General features: G+C 41.4%; 1 protein-coding gene across 3 annotated transcripts; it reads left to right on the top strand.

Moving 5' to 3' along the window:
* Nucleotides 1–938: 938 nt before the first annotated feature.
* On the top strand, nt 939–11,414 carry LOC139419024 (ATP-binding cassette sub-family E member 1). 3 transcript variants are annotated; one of them, XM_071168855.1, is made up of 19 exons: nt 939–1,075; nt 1,927–2,085; nt 2,261–2,346; nt 2,459–2,556; nt 2,679–2,796; nt 3,069–3,206; nt 3,342–3,411; nt 4,959–5,055; nt 5,143–5,232; nt 5,532–5,653; nt 6,214–6,287; nt 6,486–6,633; nt 6,717–6,776; nt 7,182–7,240; nt 7,364–7,474; nt 7,873–8,015; nt 8,223–8,345; nt 8,765–8,876; nt 10,733–11,414. In XM_071168855.1, exons 2-19 carry the CDS (start codon nt 1,983–1,985, stop codon nt 10,778–10,780), a joined length of 1,800 nt encoding a protein of 599 aa, XP_071024956.1. In that variant the 5' UTR covers nt 939–1,075; nt 1,927–1,982; the 3' UTR covers nt 10,781–11,414. The 3 variants fall into 3 exon arrangements, with proteins under 3 accessions (XP_071024956.1, XP_071024958.1, XP_071024957.1); XM_071168857.1 differs by having other exon boundaries at nt 948–1,075; nt 1,932–2,085; XM_071168856.1 differs by having other exon boundaries at nt 954–1,075; nt 1,878–2,085.
* Nucleotides 11,415–15,632: the final 4,218 nt, after the last annotated feature.

The raw sequence follows: 15,632 nt of genomic DNA, 5'->3' as shown, positions 1-15,632 counted from the left end.
ACATGGATGTCGATTAAGACAGCCCCCCGCACCTCTCTGATTCAGAGGGGTTGGGTTAAATGCGGAAGACACGTTTCAGTTGAAGGCATTCAGTTGTACAACTGACTTGGTATCCGCTTTCCATCCCAGAAGAGTGAAGGCTGTTATAGCAGCAAAGAGGGGACCATCTCAATCCATGATTTTGGAATGAGATGTTTGACTAGCAGGTGTCCACATACTTTTGGTCATATACTCTGGACTATGACATTGCTCATCCTAATATTTCTATATTTCTTAATTCCATTAATTTAGTTTTAGATTTGTGTGTATTGTTGTGTATTTTTAGATATTCTGCACTGTTGGAGCTAAGAGCACAAACGTTTCACTACACTCGAAATAACATCTGCTAAATATGTGTATGTGACCAATTAAATTAAATTTGGACTGATTTGAGTAGGCCTATGGTGGTTTAAGGATACTCACTTTGTCTCATTCTGCATTTTGATACAGTATCTGCCATGAAGACACCAGTTGCACTGCAGCCAGAGATGCCTTCAAAATAAATGTTCCTATATGATAAATACATTATGATTCATATTTCTAAACATCTTAGCATCAATGGGCCTATGTAGTTAAAATAACTTGTTTTCGATAAATAACATATTTCCCTTTTATTCATTGATGGCATGGTGAACCCATTGGCACACTTTTATTTATTAAGGCCATGCAGGAAATTAAGCCATTGTATCTTACAGAGGTAAAATTATACATCAGCTTGAGTTTACATTGAAGGCCTCACAAATTCAATTAAACATTTCTGATAATACACTTCAATTTATTTTTATGAATTTCTAACAGATGGTTCTGCTTTGCCATCACCTCAAATAACCTACTCCCACTTTGTATTGTCGTAGATACCAACGTCACAGCGACGCATGGCTGAACGTCGCTAAACTTTTACGCATGGGAGCGCCATTTTTCTCCCGGCGTTCTGTCCCAGTTGAGAACACGTTGTTTGAAACGCCGTAGTAAAACGACACTTTAAAACCAAAAGTATCATACCTGGAGGACAGAAACACACGAAGAGTGTTTCTGGGTGAGTTGGATTGATATATAAATTATATTAATGACAAACTTGTCAAATAACATTTTAATGGGCTGCTTGTCCAGCTGGCTAGCTAACAGAGCTAGCACCAACGTCAGCACTGTTCGTTAGCGAATTAACGTTAGCTTGCTAGCTAGTGTATCATAGCCGCCTCTGTTATAATTTCACATGACAGCTGTTCGTTAATTTGATAGTTTATAACTGCCAGTTAAATTACCACGTGTTTAATTATAGGTCACTGATACTAGTAAGCTGGCTAACTAGTTTGTATAGCCAACAGTATCGCCTTTCAGCTGATTTGGATGAAGTGACCGTTAGGGTAACATAGCTATAGCTATGGTAAACTACGTGTTAGTTGGCAAACTTGCTAATGTAGCTAGTTAAACTGTCAGTGGCATCAACACTGCTCAGCTAGTCTCAGTCTCTTTGCTGATAGCTATCATTTCATATTTCAGTGTTACTCGTTATCTAGTTGTACCTACTAAGTTATAACGTTATCCATCTTGCTTTCTTGTCTCGAAGTGGGAGATGGATACGAGATGGAAATAGCTAGATACATTCTTCTCCCTTGCCTCCCCCAGATTTGGGGCACACACTTAATGTGTTGTGAAATCTGTTGTGAATGTATTGTAATGTTTTTAAAATTGTATAACTGCTTTAATTTTGCTGGACCTCAGGAAGAGTAGCTACTGCCTTGGCAGCAGCTAATGGAAATTCATAATAAATAGTAATTTACAGGCCATTTGTATTCATTCATCCAAACTGTTATTAATCTGACTCACTGTCTCTGCAGACGCTACAGTCCTAACCCTTGTCTGATCTAAACTCTCATATCTCTGTAGCACAGTACTCTGGGGAGGGATTCTGCTCCGCTAAGAATTGACAAGGGGCAGGCAGAATGTCGGAGAAAAACACCAGAATCGCCATTGTGAACCATGACAAATGCAAGCCAAAGAAATGCCGACAAGAGTGCAAGAAGAGCTGCCCTGTGGTTCGCATGGGTACGACTTGTGTTGCATCCTTTCCTACTGTGCTGAACCTCGTACTTGATAATCTAGGCCTATTATAATATCACTGCCGTAGCCTAAACGATAATGCCTCAAATTATGTACAGTTGAAATGGTCCATGTTGACTTTTTTCAAGACTCAATTGTCTTTAATCTTTTTGTCTTGCAGGCAAACTGTGCATAGAGGTCACAGCTCAGAGCAAAATTGTGTGGATTTCCGAATCGCTCTGTATCGGTTGTGGCATCTGTATCAAGGTAAAATCGTAACAAAATGACTGACCCTCTGTTGATAGAAAAGTTTTTTCTTTATGCATTGTCCTTCAGTCCTGATTACACAGCACTTAGCACTGACTTTTTTTTATTCCAGAAATGTCCATTTGGGGCCTTGTCTATTGTCAACTTGCCAAGCAACCTCGAGAAAGAGACAACTCACAGATACTGTGCCAACTCCTTCAAGTTGCATAGGTGGGTTACTTTTCAAGGTAAAGAGAGCTGTGCTTGTCTCATAGACCTGTAGGCCTAATCTCAATGAATGTTTGTTTCTCTCTTGAATCCATGGACTGTACTTGTGCAATATTCTATTCCAGATTACCCATTCCCAGACCTGGAGAGGTTCTGGGACTTGTGGGCACCAACGGAATCGGGAAATCTACGGCGCTGAAAATTCTGGCTGGAAAACAGAAGCCTAACTTGGGGAAGTACGATGTAAGTGTGTAACTATTCGTTTTATGACACAGCCTTGTAGAGAATGTAGCCAGATGTCTAATACATTATTATCTAGCTTTACAATGTTTAAAGGGTCACTTAAGTCCCTCTGCATAATTATAATGTCCGCAGAATGTCTTTAGTGTCAGCTGAATGACCTTACAATGTCAGCTAAATTACAGAAATGCAACTAGTTACTTAAACACTGTGCTGTGTTACCATCACTCTATCCCTAGTTTCAAAAGCTCAATTCTCTCCCGTTCCTCCACCAGGCTCCACCAGACTGGCAGGAGATCCTGACCTACTTCCGTGGCTCTGAGCTCCAGAACTACTTTACCAAGATCCTGGAGGATGACCTGAAAGCCATCGTCAAGCCCCAGTACGTCGACCAGATCCCCAAGACTGTCAAGGTCAGTCAAGCCTGTGGGTGTGGGTTTAGGCCTGTAGAAATTAATGCGGGGATAGAATTGGTGCGTTCCAGATACACAGATCTGTACAGAATTGTTGTCTGACGGGCTAACAGTAGTGCTGTGTTCTGCCCCTAGGGGACTGTGGGCTCCATTCTGAGCAGGAAAGACGACTCCAAGACTGAGACCATCGTCTGTGAGCAGCTCGGTACGTTTAGATTGGTTTCTCACCTTGTCTATAATTTGTGTGTAATCCTAACTCTTTCCATTTATGTTTTGAAAAATGTTCCTTTTGACTAGAGGTCGACCGATTATGAATTTTCAATGCCGATACCAATTATTGGAGGACCAAAAAAAGCTGATCCTGATTAATCGGCCAAATTATTTTTTTAGATGTATATTTGTAATAATGACAATTACAACAATACTGAATAAACACTATTTTAACTTAATATAATAGATCAATAAAATCAATTTAGTCTCAAATAAGTAATGAAACCTGCAAAAACAAAGTGTTGGAGAAGAAAGTAAAAGTGCAATATGTGCCATGTAAAAAAGTTAACGTTCAAGTTCCTTTTAACCTGAGTCTTCAATATCCCCAGGTAAGAGAGGTTGTAGTTATTATAGGACTATTTCTCTATACCATTTGTATTTAATATACCTTTGACTATTGGATGTTCTAATAGGTACTTTAGTATTGCCAGCCTAATCTTGGGAGTTAATAGGCTTGAAGTCATAAACGGCACAATGCTTGAAGAGCTGCTGGAAAATGCAGGAAAGTCCTGTTTGAATGAATGCTTACAAGCCTGTTGCTGCCTACCACCGCTCAGACTGCTCTATCAAATCATAGACTTAATTATAATATAATAACACACAGAAATACGAGCCTTAGGTTATGAATATGGTCAAATCCAGAAACGATCATTTCAAAAACAAAACGTTTATTCTTTTAGTGAAATACAGAACCGTTATGTATTTTATCTAACGGGTGGCATCCCTAAGTCTCTAAATATTGCTGTTACGTTACACAACCTTCAAAGTTATGTCATAATTATGTACAATTCTGGCAAATTAATTACGGTCTTTGTTAGGAAGAAATGGTCTTCACACAGTTTGCAACGAGCTAGTCGGCCCAAACTGCTGCGTATACCCTGACTTTGCTTGCACAGAACGCAGGAGAAGTGACACAATTTCCCTAGTTAAAATAAAATCATGTTAGCAGGCAATGTTAACTAAATATGCAGGTTTAAAAATATATATATATACTTGTGTATTGATTTTAAAAAAGGCATTGGTGTTTATGGTTAGGTACACAGTGCTTTTTTCCGCGAATGCGCTTGTTAAATCACCCATTTGGCAAAGTAGGCTGTAATTTATCATTGAATCAACAGGCACCGCATCGATTATATGCAACGCAGGACATGCTAGATAAACCAGTAATATCATCAACCTTGTGTAGTTAACTAGTGATTATGTTAAGATTGATTGTTTTTTTTATAAGCTAAGTTTAATGCTAGCTAGCACCTTACCGTGGCTCCTTGCTGCACTCACATAACAGGTAGTCGGCCTGCCATGCAGTCTCCTCGTGGAGTGCAATGTACCTTACCGATTGTTATGAAAGCTTGAAATCGGCCCCAATTAATCGGCCATTCTGATTAATCGGTTGACCTCTACTTTTGACCCACTTCTACAGTCAAGTTGTCAGTAAAATATACAATTTGGCCAGCAGATTAAATAATCTCTCTCCTGTCCCAGATCTGACTCATCTCAGGGAGAGGAATGTGGAGGACCTATCAGGAGGAGAGCTGCAGCGCTTTGCCATCGCTGTGGTCTGCATCCAGAGAGCAGACATGTAAGTCAACAGCACCAGCTTCAGCGGAAGCCGTCCAAGACTATGTTGTGGTTCTTAATGCGGCTCTCTTTATGTGGTTCCTTCCAGCTTCATGTTTGATGAGCCGTCCAGTTACCTGGATGTTAAGCAACGTCTAAGAGCTGCCGTCACCATCCGCTCCCTCATCTCCCCAGACAGGTCTGTTACATTACATGATGCTCTCACTAGAGACCTGGGTCCTGTTCAAAAGGGCATACAGTAGCAAAGCGTTTTGCAACGGAAAAAGAAAAAACATAGTTTCTCATTGGACAAATTCAGGTAGTACTGCCCTGGCAGTTTTTTCTGCTTTATTCCTAGTAAACACCAACCTGGTTGTTCCGCCCTATTTCACTTGGTTTACTTTTGGTTTTATGCCTACTTGAACATTATCCACTGTTCTTCCATCAGCTTTTTCTTGTCTTGTAGACTCTTGACTCTTATTTTGTCCACTCTCCCAGATACATCATAGTGGTGGAACACGACCTGAGTGTGCTGGACTACCTGTCTGACTTCATCTGCTGTCTGTACGGAGTGCCCAGCGCCTATGGAGTGGTCACTATGCCCTTTGGAGTTAGAGAAGGTAGGACCCTAAATACTTCATATTACACCATAAACACCACGCGGTCTGTAAGGAGTGTCCAGCGCTTATGGAGCGGTCACTATGGCCTTTGGAGTCAGGGACGGTGAAACTACCTCTACCACCCTCTTACTTCATTCACAATGACGCCCTGGCTATTCGTATGTGTACTTCATTATTATTATTTGCATTGATATCAATGGATAAAGTATATCCTCAGTACATGGCAGGCTACAGTCTAGTCTGTGAAGACAAATGAAGATCTGTCTCAACTTGATCTCTGCTACAGTAAACCCCCACTCTGACCCCACTAGGGACTAACTCTAATGGGTCTGCTGCAGAGCCAACTGGTACAGACATTTCAAAGCCTTAAGGCCGTAGCCTAGCGCAGCACCCCATAGACCACCCCTCTGTCACTTACCCTCCAAATGGTAACACAGCTTTTCACAATCTGTCAGTGGAGCATATCACCACAACCAATGGATATCTTCCCAATGCACACCTGTCCTGTTCACTTGACCACTTCACCTCTAACCCCAGGCCGCCTCCGCTCCTTTCTCCAGGCATCAACATCTTCCTGGACGGCTATGTGCCCACGGAGAATCTGCGCTTCAGGGAGATATCGCTTGTGTTCAAGGTAATGTGATACAATTAAGCCTGATGATATGTGGCATATGGCCAATATACCACAGCAAAGGGCTGTTCTTATGCACAACGCAACGCAGTGCCACGAACCCCAGAGGTGCCTTGTTGCTATTATAAACTGGTATTTCAGCCAAACAGCATTCAGGGCTCGAACCGTCCAGTTCATAATAATGTAGTAATACAACACTAGGTGGCGGAGACGGCCAACGAGGAGGAGATCAAGAGGATGTGCCACTACCAGTACCCCCACATGAAGAAGAACATGGGGGACTTTGCCCTGGAGATCCTGGAAGGAGAGTTCACTGACTCTGAGATCATGGTCATGCTGGGAGAGAATGGTGAGGAGGTGGGGGAAGAGTGTGTGTGTCTTTATCAACCAAGTTCCAAATAATGAGTGTTATTTCTAAATCCTCTCTTTCAGGGACGGGCAAAACCACGTTCATCAGAATGCTGGCTGGCCGTCTGAAACCAGATGAAGGGGGTAAATAACATTTGACAAATTTGAATTCCTCTTCACATCGTCTAATTGCTGGAACCATGTACTCTAATATACACTGAGTGTACAAAACATTAGGAACACCTGCTCTTTCCAAGACAAAGAATCCAGGTGAAAGCTATGATCCCTTATTGATGTCACTTGTTAAATCCACTTCAATCAGTGTAGATGAAGGGGAGGAGGCAGGTTAAAGAAGGATTTTTTAAGCCTTAAGACAATTGAGACATGGATTTTGTGTGTGTGCCTTTCAGAGGGTGAATGGAGACAAAATATTGAAGTGGGACTGTTTTGATGGCTAAAGGGGGTGGTGCAACACTATTAGGTAGGTGTTCTTATTGTTTTGTACACTCTCTGTCCATTTTTCCTAAACATTTTCTATTACTTCCAAAGGGGAAGTGCCTATCCTGAACGTCAGCTACAAACCCCAAAAGATCAGCCCCAAATTCAAAGTAGGTACCAACCAGTCACTGCCTTGACAACTACACACCTCTAACAGACACCTGCCCCTCATCTCATGTAGGGTAGTGTGCCCCTCAGCCCCTGACTAACTTCCTCATGTCCTCTGTCTGTAGGGTAGTGTGCGGGCTCTGCTCCATGAGAAGATCCGAGACGCCTACACTCACCCCCAGTTTGTGACTGACGTCATGAAGCCTATGCAGATTGAGAGCATCATCGACCAGGACGTAAGTTGTGCTTTCTGGGTTGTGTTCAGTTCTCATTGAATGTTTTGCAACGATGAGCAACTACTTCCTTAACTTGTCCATTAAGAACAGAATAAAACATGTCTAATGCAAATCACTTTCCTACTTTCCTTCAATGACGACCTAGGAACAAATGCCTTGTACAGGGGCAGAACGACAGATTTGTACCTTGTCAGCTTGGGGATTCGAACTTGCAGCCTTTCGTTTACTAGTCCAATGCTCTAACCACTAGGCTACCCTGCCGCCCCATACATACCATACACACTGGACCAGAGAATGAAAGCAAGCATTTCTTATTGGACATGTCCAGGTACTCCCTGTTTCAGTCCGTTTTCCTCCGTTTGGTGTCTAATGAACACCCCCCCTGCTTGTCTCTGTAGGTCCAGAACCTGTCTGGAGGAGAGTTGCAGAGGGTGGCCATGGCCCTGTGTCTGGGGAAACCAGCTGATGTCTACCTGATAGACGAGCCCTCTGCCTACCTGGACTCTGAGCAGCGTCTCGTGTGTGCCAAGGTCATCAAAAGGTAAACACACACACTCTGATCCTAGATCTGTGGTTAGGGTTGTGTGAACTTCTACCTCCAGCAAAGCGATCCACCTCGTGCTGTACATTGCTCACAGCAGTACCATTCACAAACCCTGAATATGTTGTTTGACAGGAAATACAGAAACCCTACAACCTCCCAAACCTTAATGGACGCCATTGATTTTGATACATTCATTGTTTGTAGATTCATCCTCCACGCTAAGAAGACTGCGTTTGTGGTGGAGCACGACTTCATCATGGCCACCTACCTGGCTGACCGCGTCATTGTGTTTGACGGTATTCCCTCGCGAAGCACCGCTGCCAACACGTACGTTAACCCTCCACATTAATTTGGCATGAGTCTCATCCACTGATTTACCCAGCAGCATGACGTCGGCTGTTCTTATCTGTGGTGGCTTTTAATATCTGATGTTCTTATCTGTGGTGGCTTTTAATATCTGATGTTCTTATCTGTGGTGGCTTTTAATATCTGATGTTCTTATCTGTGGTGGCTTTTAATATCTGATGTTCTTATCTGTGGTGGCTATTAATATCTGATGTTCTTATCTGTGGTGGCTATTGTTTTCTTCCTCTTTCAAACTGCTTATTGGTTCATTTGTAAGCAAACTGTCAAATACTGACTGAAATTGATGTTCCAGTCTGACAAAGTGGTATTTTCATGACAAGACAGATGTTTAGCTCTTAAGCAACTCTGTAACACGGGCCCGTCATCTTTTGACCTCTCAGGCCACAGACCTTACTCGCAGGGATGAACAAGTTCCTATCACAGCTGGAGATAACGTTCAGGAGAGACCCCAACAACTTCCGACCAAGGATCAACAAGATGAATTCCATAAAGGTACAGGGTAGAGGTCGACCGATTTTAATCGGAATGGTCGATTTAATTAGGGCTGATTTCAAGTACATAACAATCGGAAATCGGTAATTTTGGATGCCGATTTACACCTTTTTAATCTTTATTTAACTAAGCAAGTCAGTTAAGAACAAATTCTTATTTTCAATGACGGCCTAGGAACGGTGGGTTAACTGCCTTGTTCAGTGGCAGAACAACATTTGTACCTTGTCAGCTCAGGGATTCAGTCTTGCAACCTTACGGTTAACTAGTCCAACGCTCTAACCACCTGCCTCACGAGGAGCCTGTCTGTTACGCGAATGCAGTAAGAAGCCAAAGTAAGTTGCTAGCTAGCATTAAACTTAATCAATCATAATCAATATTACTAGTTTATCTAGCGTGTCCTGCGTTGCATATAAATCGATGCAGTGCGGCATTCGCGAAAAAGGACTGTCGTTGCGCCGTGTACCTAACCATAAACACCAATGCCTTTCTTAAAATCAATACACAGAAGTATATATTTTTAAACCTGCATATTTAGCTAAAGAAATCCAGGTTAGCAGGCAATATTAACCAGGTGAAATTGTGTCACTTCTCGTGTTCATTGCACGCAGAGTCAGAGTATATGCAACAGTTTGGACCGCCTGGCTTGTTGCGAATTAATTTGCCAGAATTTTACTTAATTATGACATAACATTGAAGGTTGTGCAACGTAACATCAATATTTAGACTTATGGATGCCACCCGTTAGATAAAATACGTAACGGTTCTGTATTTCACTGAAAGAATATACGTCTTGTTTTCGAGATGATGATTTCCGGATTCTTCCATATTAATGACCTAAGGCTCATATTTCTGTGTGTTATTATGTTATAATTAAGTCTATGATTTGATAAAGCAGTCTGACTGAGCGATGGTAGCCACCTGCAGGCTCATAAGCATTCATTCAAACAGCACTTTTGTGCTTTTTGCCAGTAGCTCTGCTGTTTATGGCTTCAAGCCTATTAACTCCCGAGATTAGGCTGGTGTAACGATGTGATGTGAAATGGTTAGCGGGGTGCTCGCTAATAGCGTTTCAAACGTCACTCGCTCTGAGACTTGGAGTAGTTGTTCCCCTTGCTCTGCATGGTTAACGCTGCTTCGAGGGTGGCTGTTGTGTTCCTGGTTCGAGCCCAGGTAGGAGCGAGGAGAGGTACGGAAGCTATACTGTTACACTGGCAATACTAAAGTGACTATAAAAACATCCAAAGGTATATGAAATACAAATGGTATAGAGATAAATAGTCCTATAATTCCTATGATAACTACAACCTAAAACTTCTTACTTGGGAATATTGAAGACTCGTGTTAAAAGGAACCACCAGCTTTCATATGTTCTCATGTTCTGAGCAAGGTACTTAAACGTTAGCTTTCTTAAATGGCACATATTGCACTTTTACTTTCTTCTCCAACACTTTGTTTTTGCATTATTTAAACCAAATTGAACATGTTTCATTATTTATTTGAGGCTAAATTGATTTTATTGATGTGTTATATTAAGTTAAAATAAGTGTTCATTCAGTATTGTTGTAATTGTCATTACAAATACATTTTAAAAATCGTCCGATTAATCGGTATCGCCTTCTTTTGTCCTCCAATCGGTATCGGTGTTGAAAAATCATAATCGGTCGACCTCTAGTACAGGGAAATACTGAGTGTTTCAAACCTACATTTTTGTTTACATTCCTTTTGTGCTTTTAGTAAACTTATTGACTTTCAGTCATTTCATTCAGCATCACTCCATTTTATTTAATTTGCTCTCACATGTTGTATATCTAGGATTGTGGCTCCTCTGTAACCCAATCTATATGTTGTATATCTAGGATTGTGAACAGAAGAAGAGTGGGAACTACTTCTTCCTGGACGACTAAAGGACCAAACCCTCCCGCCATCAGAGACCTCCATATCCATCCTCCTCAAGCCCTGACACCTGTATGGCTGTTCCAGTACCCACACTAGCATTCCATGGTACATTGCTCCGTTCTAAGTGATGTTAGTGTGGGTATTTGGAACGTAGCCCTACCCTACTGGCCCCCCTTGGGCTGATGGCTTAGAGACCCAACCTGGGTGGACCACCAGAGTCATACGTATGCGTGCACACACAGGGTGAGTTTGTTTTGCATTGCCTGGTGCCCTGGGTTTACATATTAGACCATTGGTCCTAAAGTGAAATCTTCAACCACCTGTGTGCACAGGTCTATGCAAAACAAACTCGCCCACACACACACCTACCTTTGGGAGTCAAAGGAGTGTTTTATCAAAGAGTCATCCAATTCATGTCATTTTAAAATGGTATCTTATGAATAAACACCATTTCCTGAGTATGGTGGTGTTTTTTGAAAGTGAAATTGTGGGTTTTGTCCACAAGAGGGCAGCAGACTACTGTGGTTCGTTGGTTCTCCATCAAAAAATGCACATCTGAAGTAATACATTATCTATTTACTGGAATTAAAGGCAATATACCTTCATATTCTGCGGTTCAACAATTAAAAGTGTCTCTATACAGTTCTTGTCAATGTGTTATTCCACAATTCAATTTGTCCTCCAGACCAAGTATCAAGCTTATAGCATTTACACAGCAATTATTACGTTGCCATACAGCTTTAAAGGAAAAAACCACCCAAAACCACTATTCCTTTTATTTACAGTGTTAAATAACACTGTTAGAATGTTTTTTTTTTGTGAACAAGTATTTATTTTGTCTTTACAATGTTGGTAGCAACATGTGGAAATCTGTTGCAGCTCAAGTCAACTACAAAACATGCAACGCTCTATGGGCTGGCTGGCGAGCTAGGTAGCAAGCTAGTAAACGTAGCTACATACAATAATACCAAAGTTAATATTAGCATGTGAAGTAGCTAGCTAGCTGTAAAATCGCCTAAACCAACTATCAATGTAGGATTCTTAATCTCACCAGGGGCTCGCAGTGTGACATTCGCAACGACACCCTGGACTAAAGAGGCAGACAAATAGGAGAGACCCTCTGTTAAATTACACATTTCTTGGTGTAGGAATATCGCAACCTCCCACGTTATGACATCGGCCAATATTGAAATCTGACATGTACAGTTTTGGGGAGTAATGGCGTATATGTAATGTAATCAGTTACATGTAAGGGACTACACAAACTACCTGTAATCCGTCACATTACCAGCAAAAATATTGTAATCAGATTATGTACTTTTGAAAAACTAGATGTTTACTTCAAGGATTACTTTTAAATTCCGAAAGGATATTTGCGAAAAATCTTTGACACTTCTGTTTATGTCAATGACGTTCAAATCAGCATCGAAAAAAAGTTTCACTTTAAGTTTGTTTCTTGACACCAAATGTGTTTGATGGATCGTGGGGAAAGAAAGGAATTGGCTTTTGTAGGCTACAGTCCAAGCTGTCTTCCAATTGTGCGACTGCTGTCGGCAACCAACTTGAATAAACGCTTGGAGGTAAGGATGACTGCAGTGGTGTAGTCTACGGCGATACGGATATCACTTATTATTGATAGCTACGTAGCACATTGATGCGAATCACACTGCTACTCTCATTTAGCGATTTGCGCCTTACGGGTTGTGTGGCTGTTCACTAATATAAATATTTTAACCCAATAATGGTTGAATTCAATAAATTGAAGTTGCCTATCAATCATTGTTTTTGAAACCAGTGGACAGCCAATGAAAAATGTGCTCTTGCAACAACTGCATAGTGCGGATCCAAGCCTATGGAATAAAAGTGTGGCTTTTATTGCTTAATGTAATTCATGCTGATAATTTAAAAAAATATCAATTTTCCTGATGGACACATGCTTGAACTTGTACACCTTTGATAGACTTAAAGGGGCAGTCTGTAATGGCCACATCCATTTTTGGATTTATAAATTAGAATTATCTATCCATTGACTTAAAAAAAAAAGAGTATCATTTATAAATGCCTCATGAGTTTAGAACCCAAAATATTAGCTTGTTTTATTCCAATGTTTATGAACACTGTATATAACCTCATAATATGGTTAAAACCATTGTTATATCATGGATGGTCAGTCCTTGCATCCATAGCTCTGTCTATTAATCTGACAGTGGTTACATTTCTCCAGGCCCATCCCTCAACCAAAATAGGCGGGGTGTCCATTTTATTGTTTAATCTGTGGATTTGCCCTTTAAACAGCTGCATATTATCACGATATCAAAGTGTCACCAACAAAAAGGTAAACAATAGGCCTATAGCAAATGCAGCATATGGCATTCATTTTTCACATAAAAATAGCACTTTTCAGTAGTGCTCAAAGCATGCAATTCCATGAGCTCAACAACTCGAATCAATGAGCCAAATCAGTCCTCCTTGACAACAAAATCATAAACAAAGTAGGGTTGGCTAATAAGTCTGTAGCTCAGTTAAAACAATTTGCCTAATCTATATTTCCATATTTCCAAGTCCTATTCTTGAAGATCAAGGAGTATAACATTTATTGGAATGACTGGAATTCTGATAGACTGGTTTTCAATGTAAAGATATAATTTAATCATATTATATGTAGTAGAAAGTGATGGGTTAGAAGAAGCCTACATAACCAACCCATAAAGTAAAATGTAACGTCCATATATGGCCAGCTAGGTAAACTTTAACGTTGAACGACATCTATTTCAGGATAAATCAATTGGTAACATACATTTTTGTCTTCTTCTAATGCCTCTTAAGGGGAAAGTAAACTAAAAGTAACAGAATGTAATCAGATTACGTTACCGAGTTTGGGTAATCCAAAATTGTTACTGATTACAATTTTTGACAGATAACTAGTAACTAACGGATTACATTTAGAAAGTAACCTACCCAACCCTGGACATGTATGATATAGGTTTTCATGATCAAAACGCTGTATTCCTATTAACTTCCAGCATAGATAGAACATTGTTCAGAGATGCACAAAAACTATATAACAATCAAAATGGGTGAATCTTTCCCTTTAAAGGTGCGAATGACAGAATATCCTAACTAGAATTCTATATTGTACTGTTTCAAAGTCAACCATGCAACCAACACTAGATGGGGGTAAAGAGCCATTGACTCTAAGAAATAGAGTTTTGTGTTTATGTTCATTTTGTTCAACGATTAATAGTGATGGCTGTCACAGCAGAGTGAGGGCTAGGGGATTCCTCCCTTTGAATAGGAGAAAAACATTTGGAAACTGAGCTTGGTACACGACAAGGTTGGCTACGTCTGAGTTGTTTGGCTTTTTTTCTCTACATTTTTGTCTATTTCTTTTGTTCTCTCAGCGTGGTTGGGAAGGGCCCATCAGTCAGCATTTCACTGTTAGCCTACACCTGTTGTTTACAAAGCATGTGACAAATCAAATTTGATTTGATTTGAAATTGAAATCTTGGTGAGATTGTGGAGAGATCGGTTGGTTGGCCCTCTGGCCCCTGGTATAAAGTACTACGCTATACAGGGAATAGGGTGGATTTCAGATGCAGCCACTGTCATTTTCCAGAAGGTGACCCCCTCCATATCACTGTCCTATGGGGACTAACCAACTGATCTCTCAGCCATCCTCTCCAACCTACTCAGAGGACTCATAAAGTGTAGTATATAGTAGGCCAGAGGTTATTGGAGATCTGTAGACAGCAGACCTGGGTTCAAATATTCTTTGAAATCTTTCAAATACTTAACTGTTGATTTGGCCTGCCTGTGGTTCTAGATGGACTAGGTTTACAGCTGTGTGACTATTGTACTGGTTCCATTGCGCCAGGCAAGCTCAATAACGCTCAAATAAAGAATTTGAAGTGATTTCAAATAGTATTTGAACCCAGGTCTGACTGTCACTGTACTGTCCTGAGAGGGTTGCTGTGGTAATTGGCCATGATCGATGGGACGGGTCTCCCCCTAAGGCCTAGGCTGCACACTGAAGGAGGAGGGAGAGAGAGAGGGGGGTGGAGATACTAGAGAAGAGAGATGGGGAGAAGATATGAGGGGGGAGTTACTAGAGGAGAGAGAGGAGGGAAGATATTAGAGTGGAAAGATAGAGGGAAGATATTAGAGGGAGAGAGAGCGGGGGAAAGATAGAGGGAAGATATTAGAGGGAGAGAGATGGGGAGAAGATATGAGGGGGGAGATACTAGAGGAGAGAGGGGGGATAGAGGAAGGAAGATATTAGAGGGAGAGAGGGGGGGAAGATAGAGGGAAGATATTAGAGGGTGAAATGGGTGAAAGACTAGAGGAGAAAGGGGGGGTGATATTAGAGAGAGAAATGGGAAGATACTAGAGGAGGGGGAAGTTATTAGAGAAAGGGGGGAAGATACTACAGGAGGGAGAGGGGGTGAATAACTAGACTATAGGAGGGGGTAGCGTGGGAGGAAAGAGTGGTGGTCTGTCTGCCCTGGAGTGGGTAAAATGATGCAACAACCCCTAATCAAGAACGATTGGATTGGAGCAGTTAACTGAGCTTGTAACCACATTACCCCTGACCCTAACCCCACGACCGCCTCCCTCCTAAAGTCCCTCCACCTGCCTCCCTCGGGTGCAGGGCAGTGAGGACATGCAGCCCAGGGGGGCTAAGGTGTGGTGCTACAGAGATCAATCCACCACTGGTCTGGAGGTGGGTGGCATGACATCATTCAGTCTGGGTAGGTGGGTGCAGCTTGCCTCTCTCTCTCTCCCTTAAAGGTCAACAAAGCAAGGGAGGGATGTCCCCAAGCTTCTGCTTCTTTAACAAGTGTTCAATTCAACAGCCCTGCT

The sequence above is a fragment of the Oncorhynchus clarkii genome, chromosome 10, assembly GCF_045791955.1.
Source record: "Oncorhynchus clarkii lewisi isolate Uvic-CL-2024 chromosome 10, UVic_Ocla_1.0, whole genome shotgun sequence".
NCBI classification, from domain to species: Eukaryota; Metazoa; Chordata; class Actinopteri; order Salmoniformes; family Salmonidae; genus Oncorhynchus; species Oncorhynchus clarkii.
This window is presented reverse-complemented; position numbering and strand designations above follow the sequence as displayed.

What these genes read in the sequence shown, in the direction of transcription:
- LOC139419024 (XM_071168855.1), top strand. Translation starts at nt 1,983, where the DNA reads ATGTCGGAGAAAAACACCAGAATCGCCATTGTGAACCATGACAAATGC. An exon ending in CTGCCCTGTGGTTCGCATGG is followed by an intron (nt 2,086 to 2,260) that starts GTACGACTTGTG and finishes TTTGTCTTGCAG; the next exon opens with GCAAACTGTGCATAGAGGTC. An exon ending in AACTCCTTCAAGTTGCATAG is followed by an intron (nt 2,557 to 2,678) that starts GTGGGTTACTTT and finishes ATTCTATTCCAG; the next exon opens with ATTACCCATTCCCAGACCTG.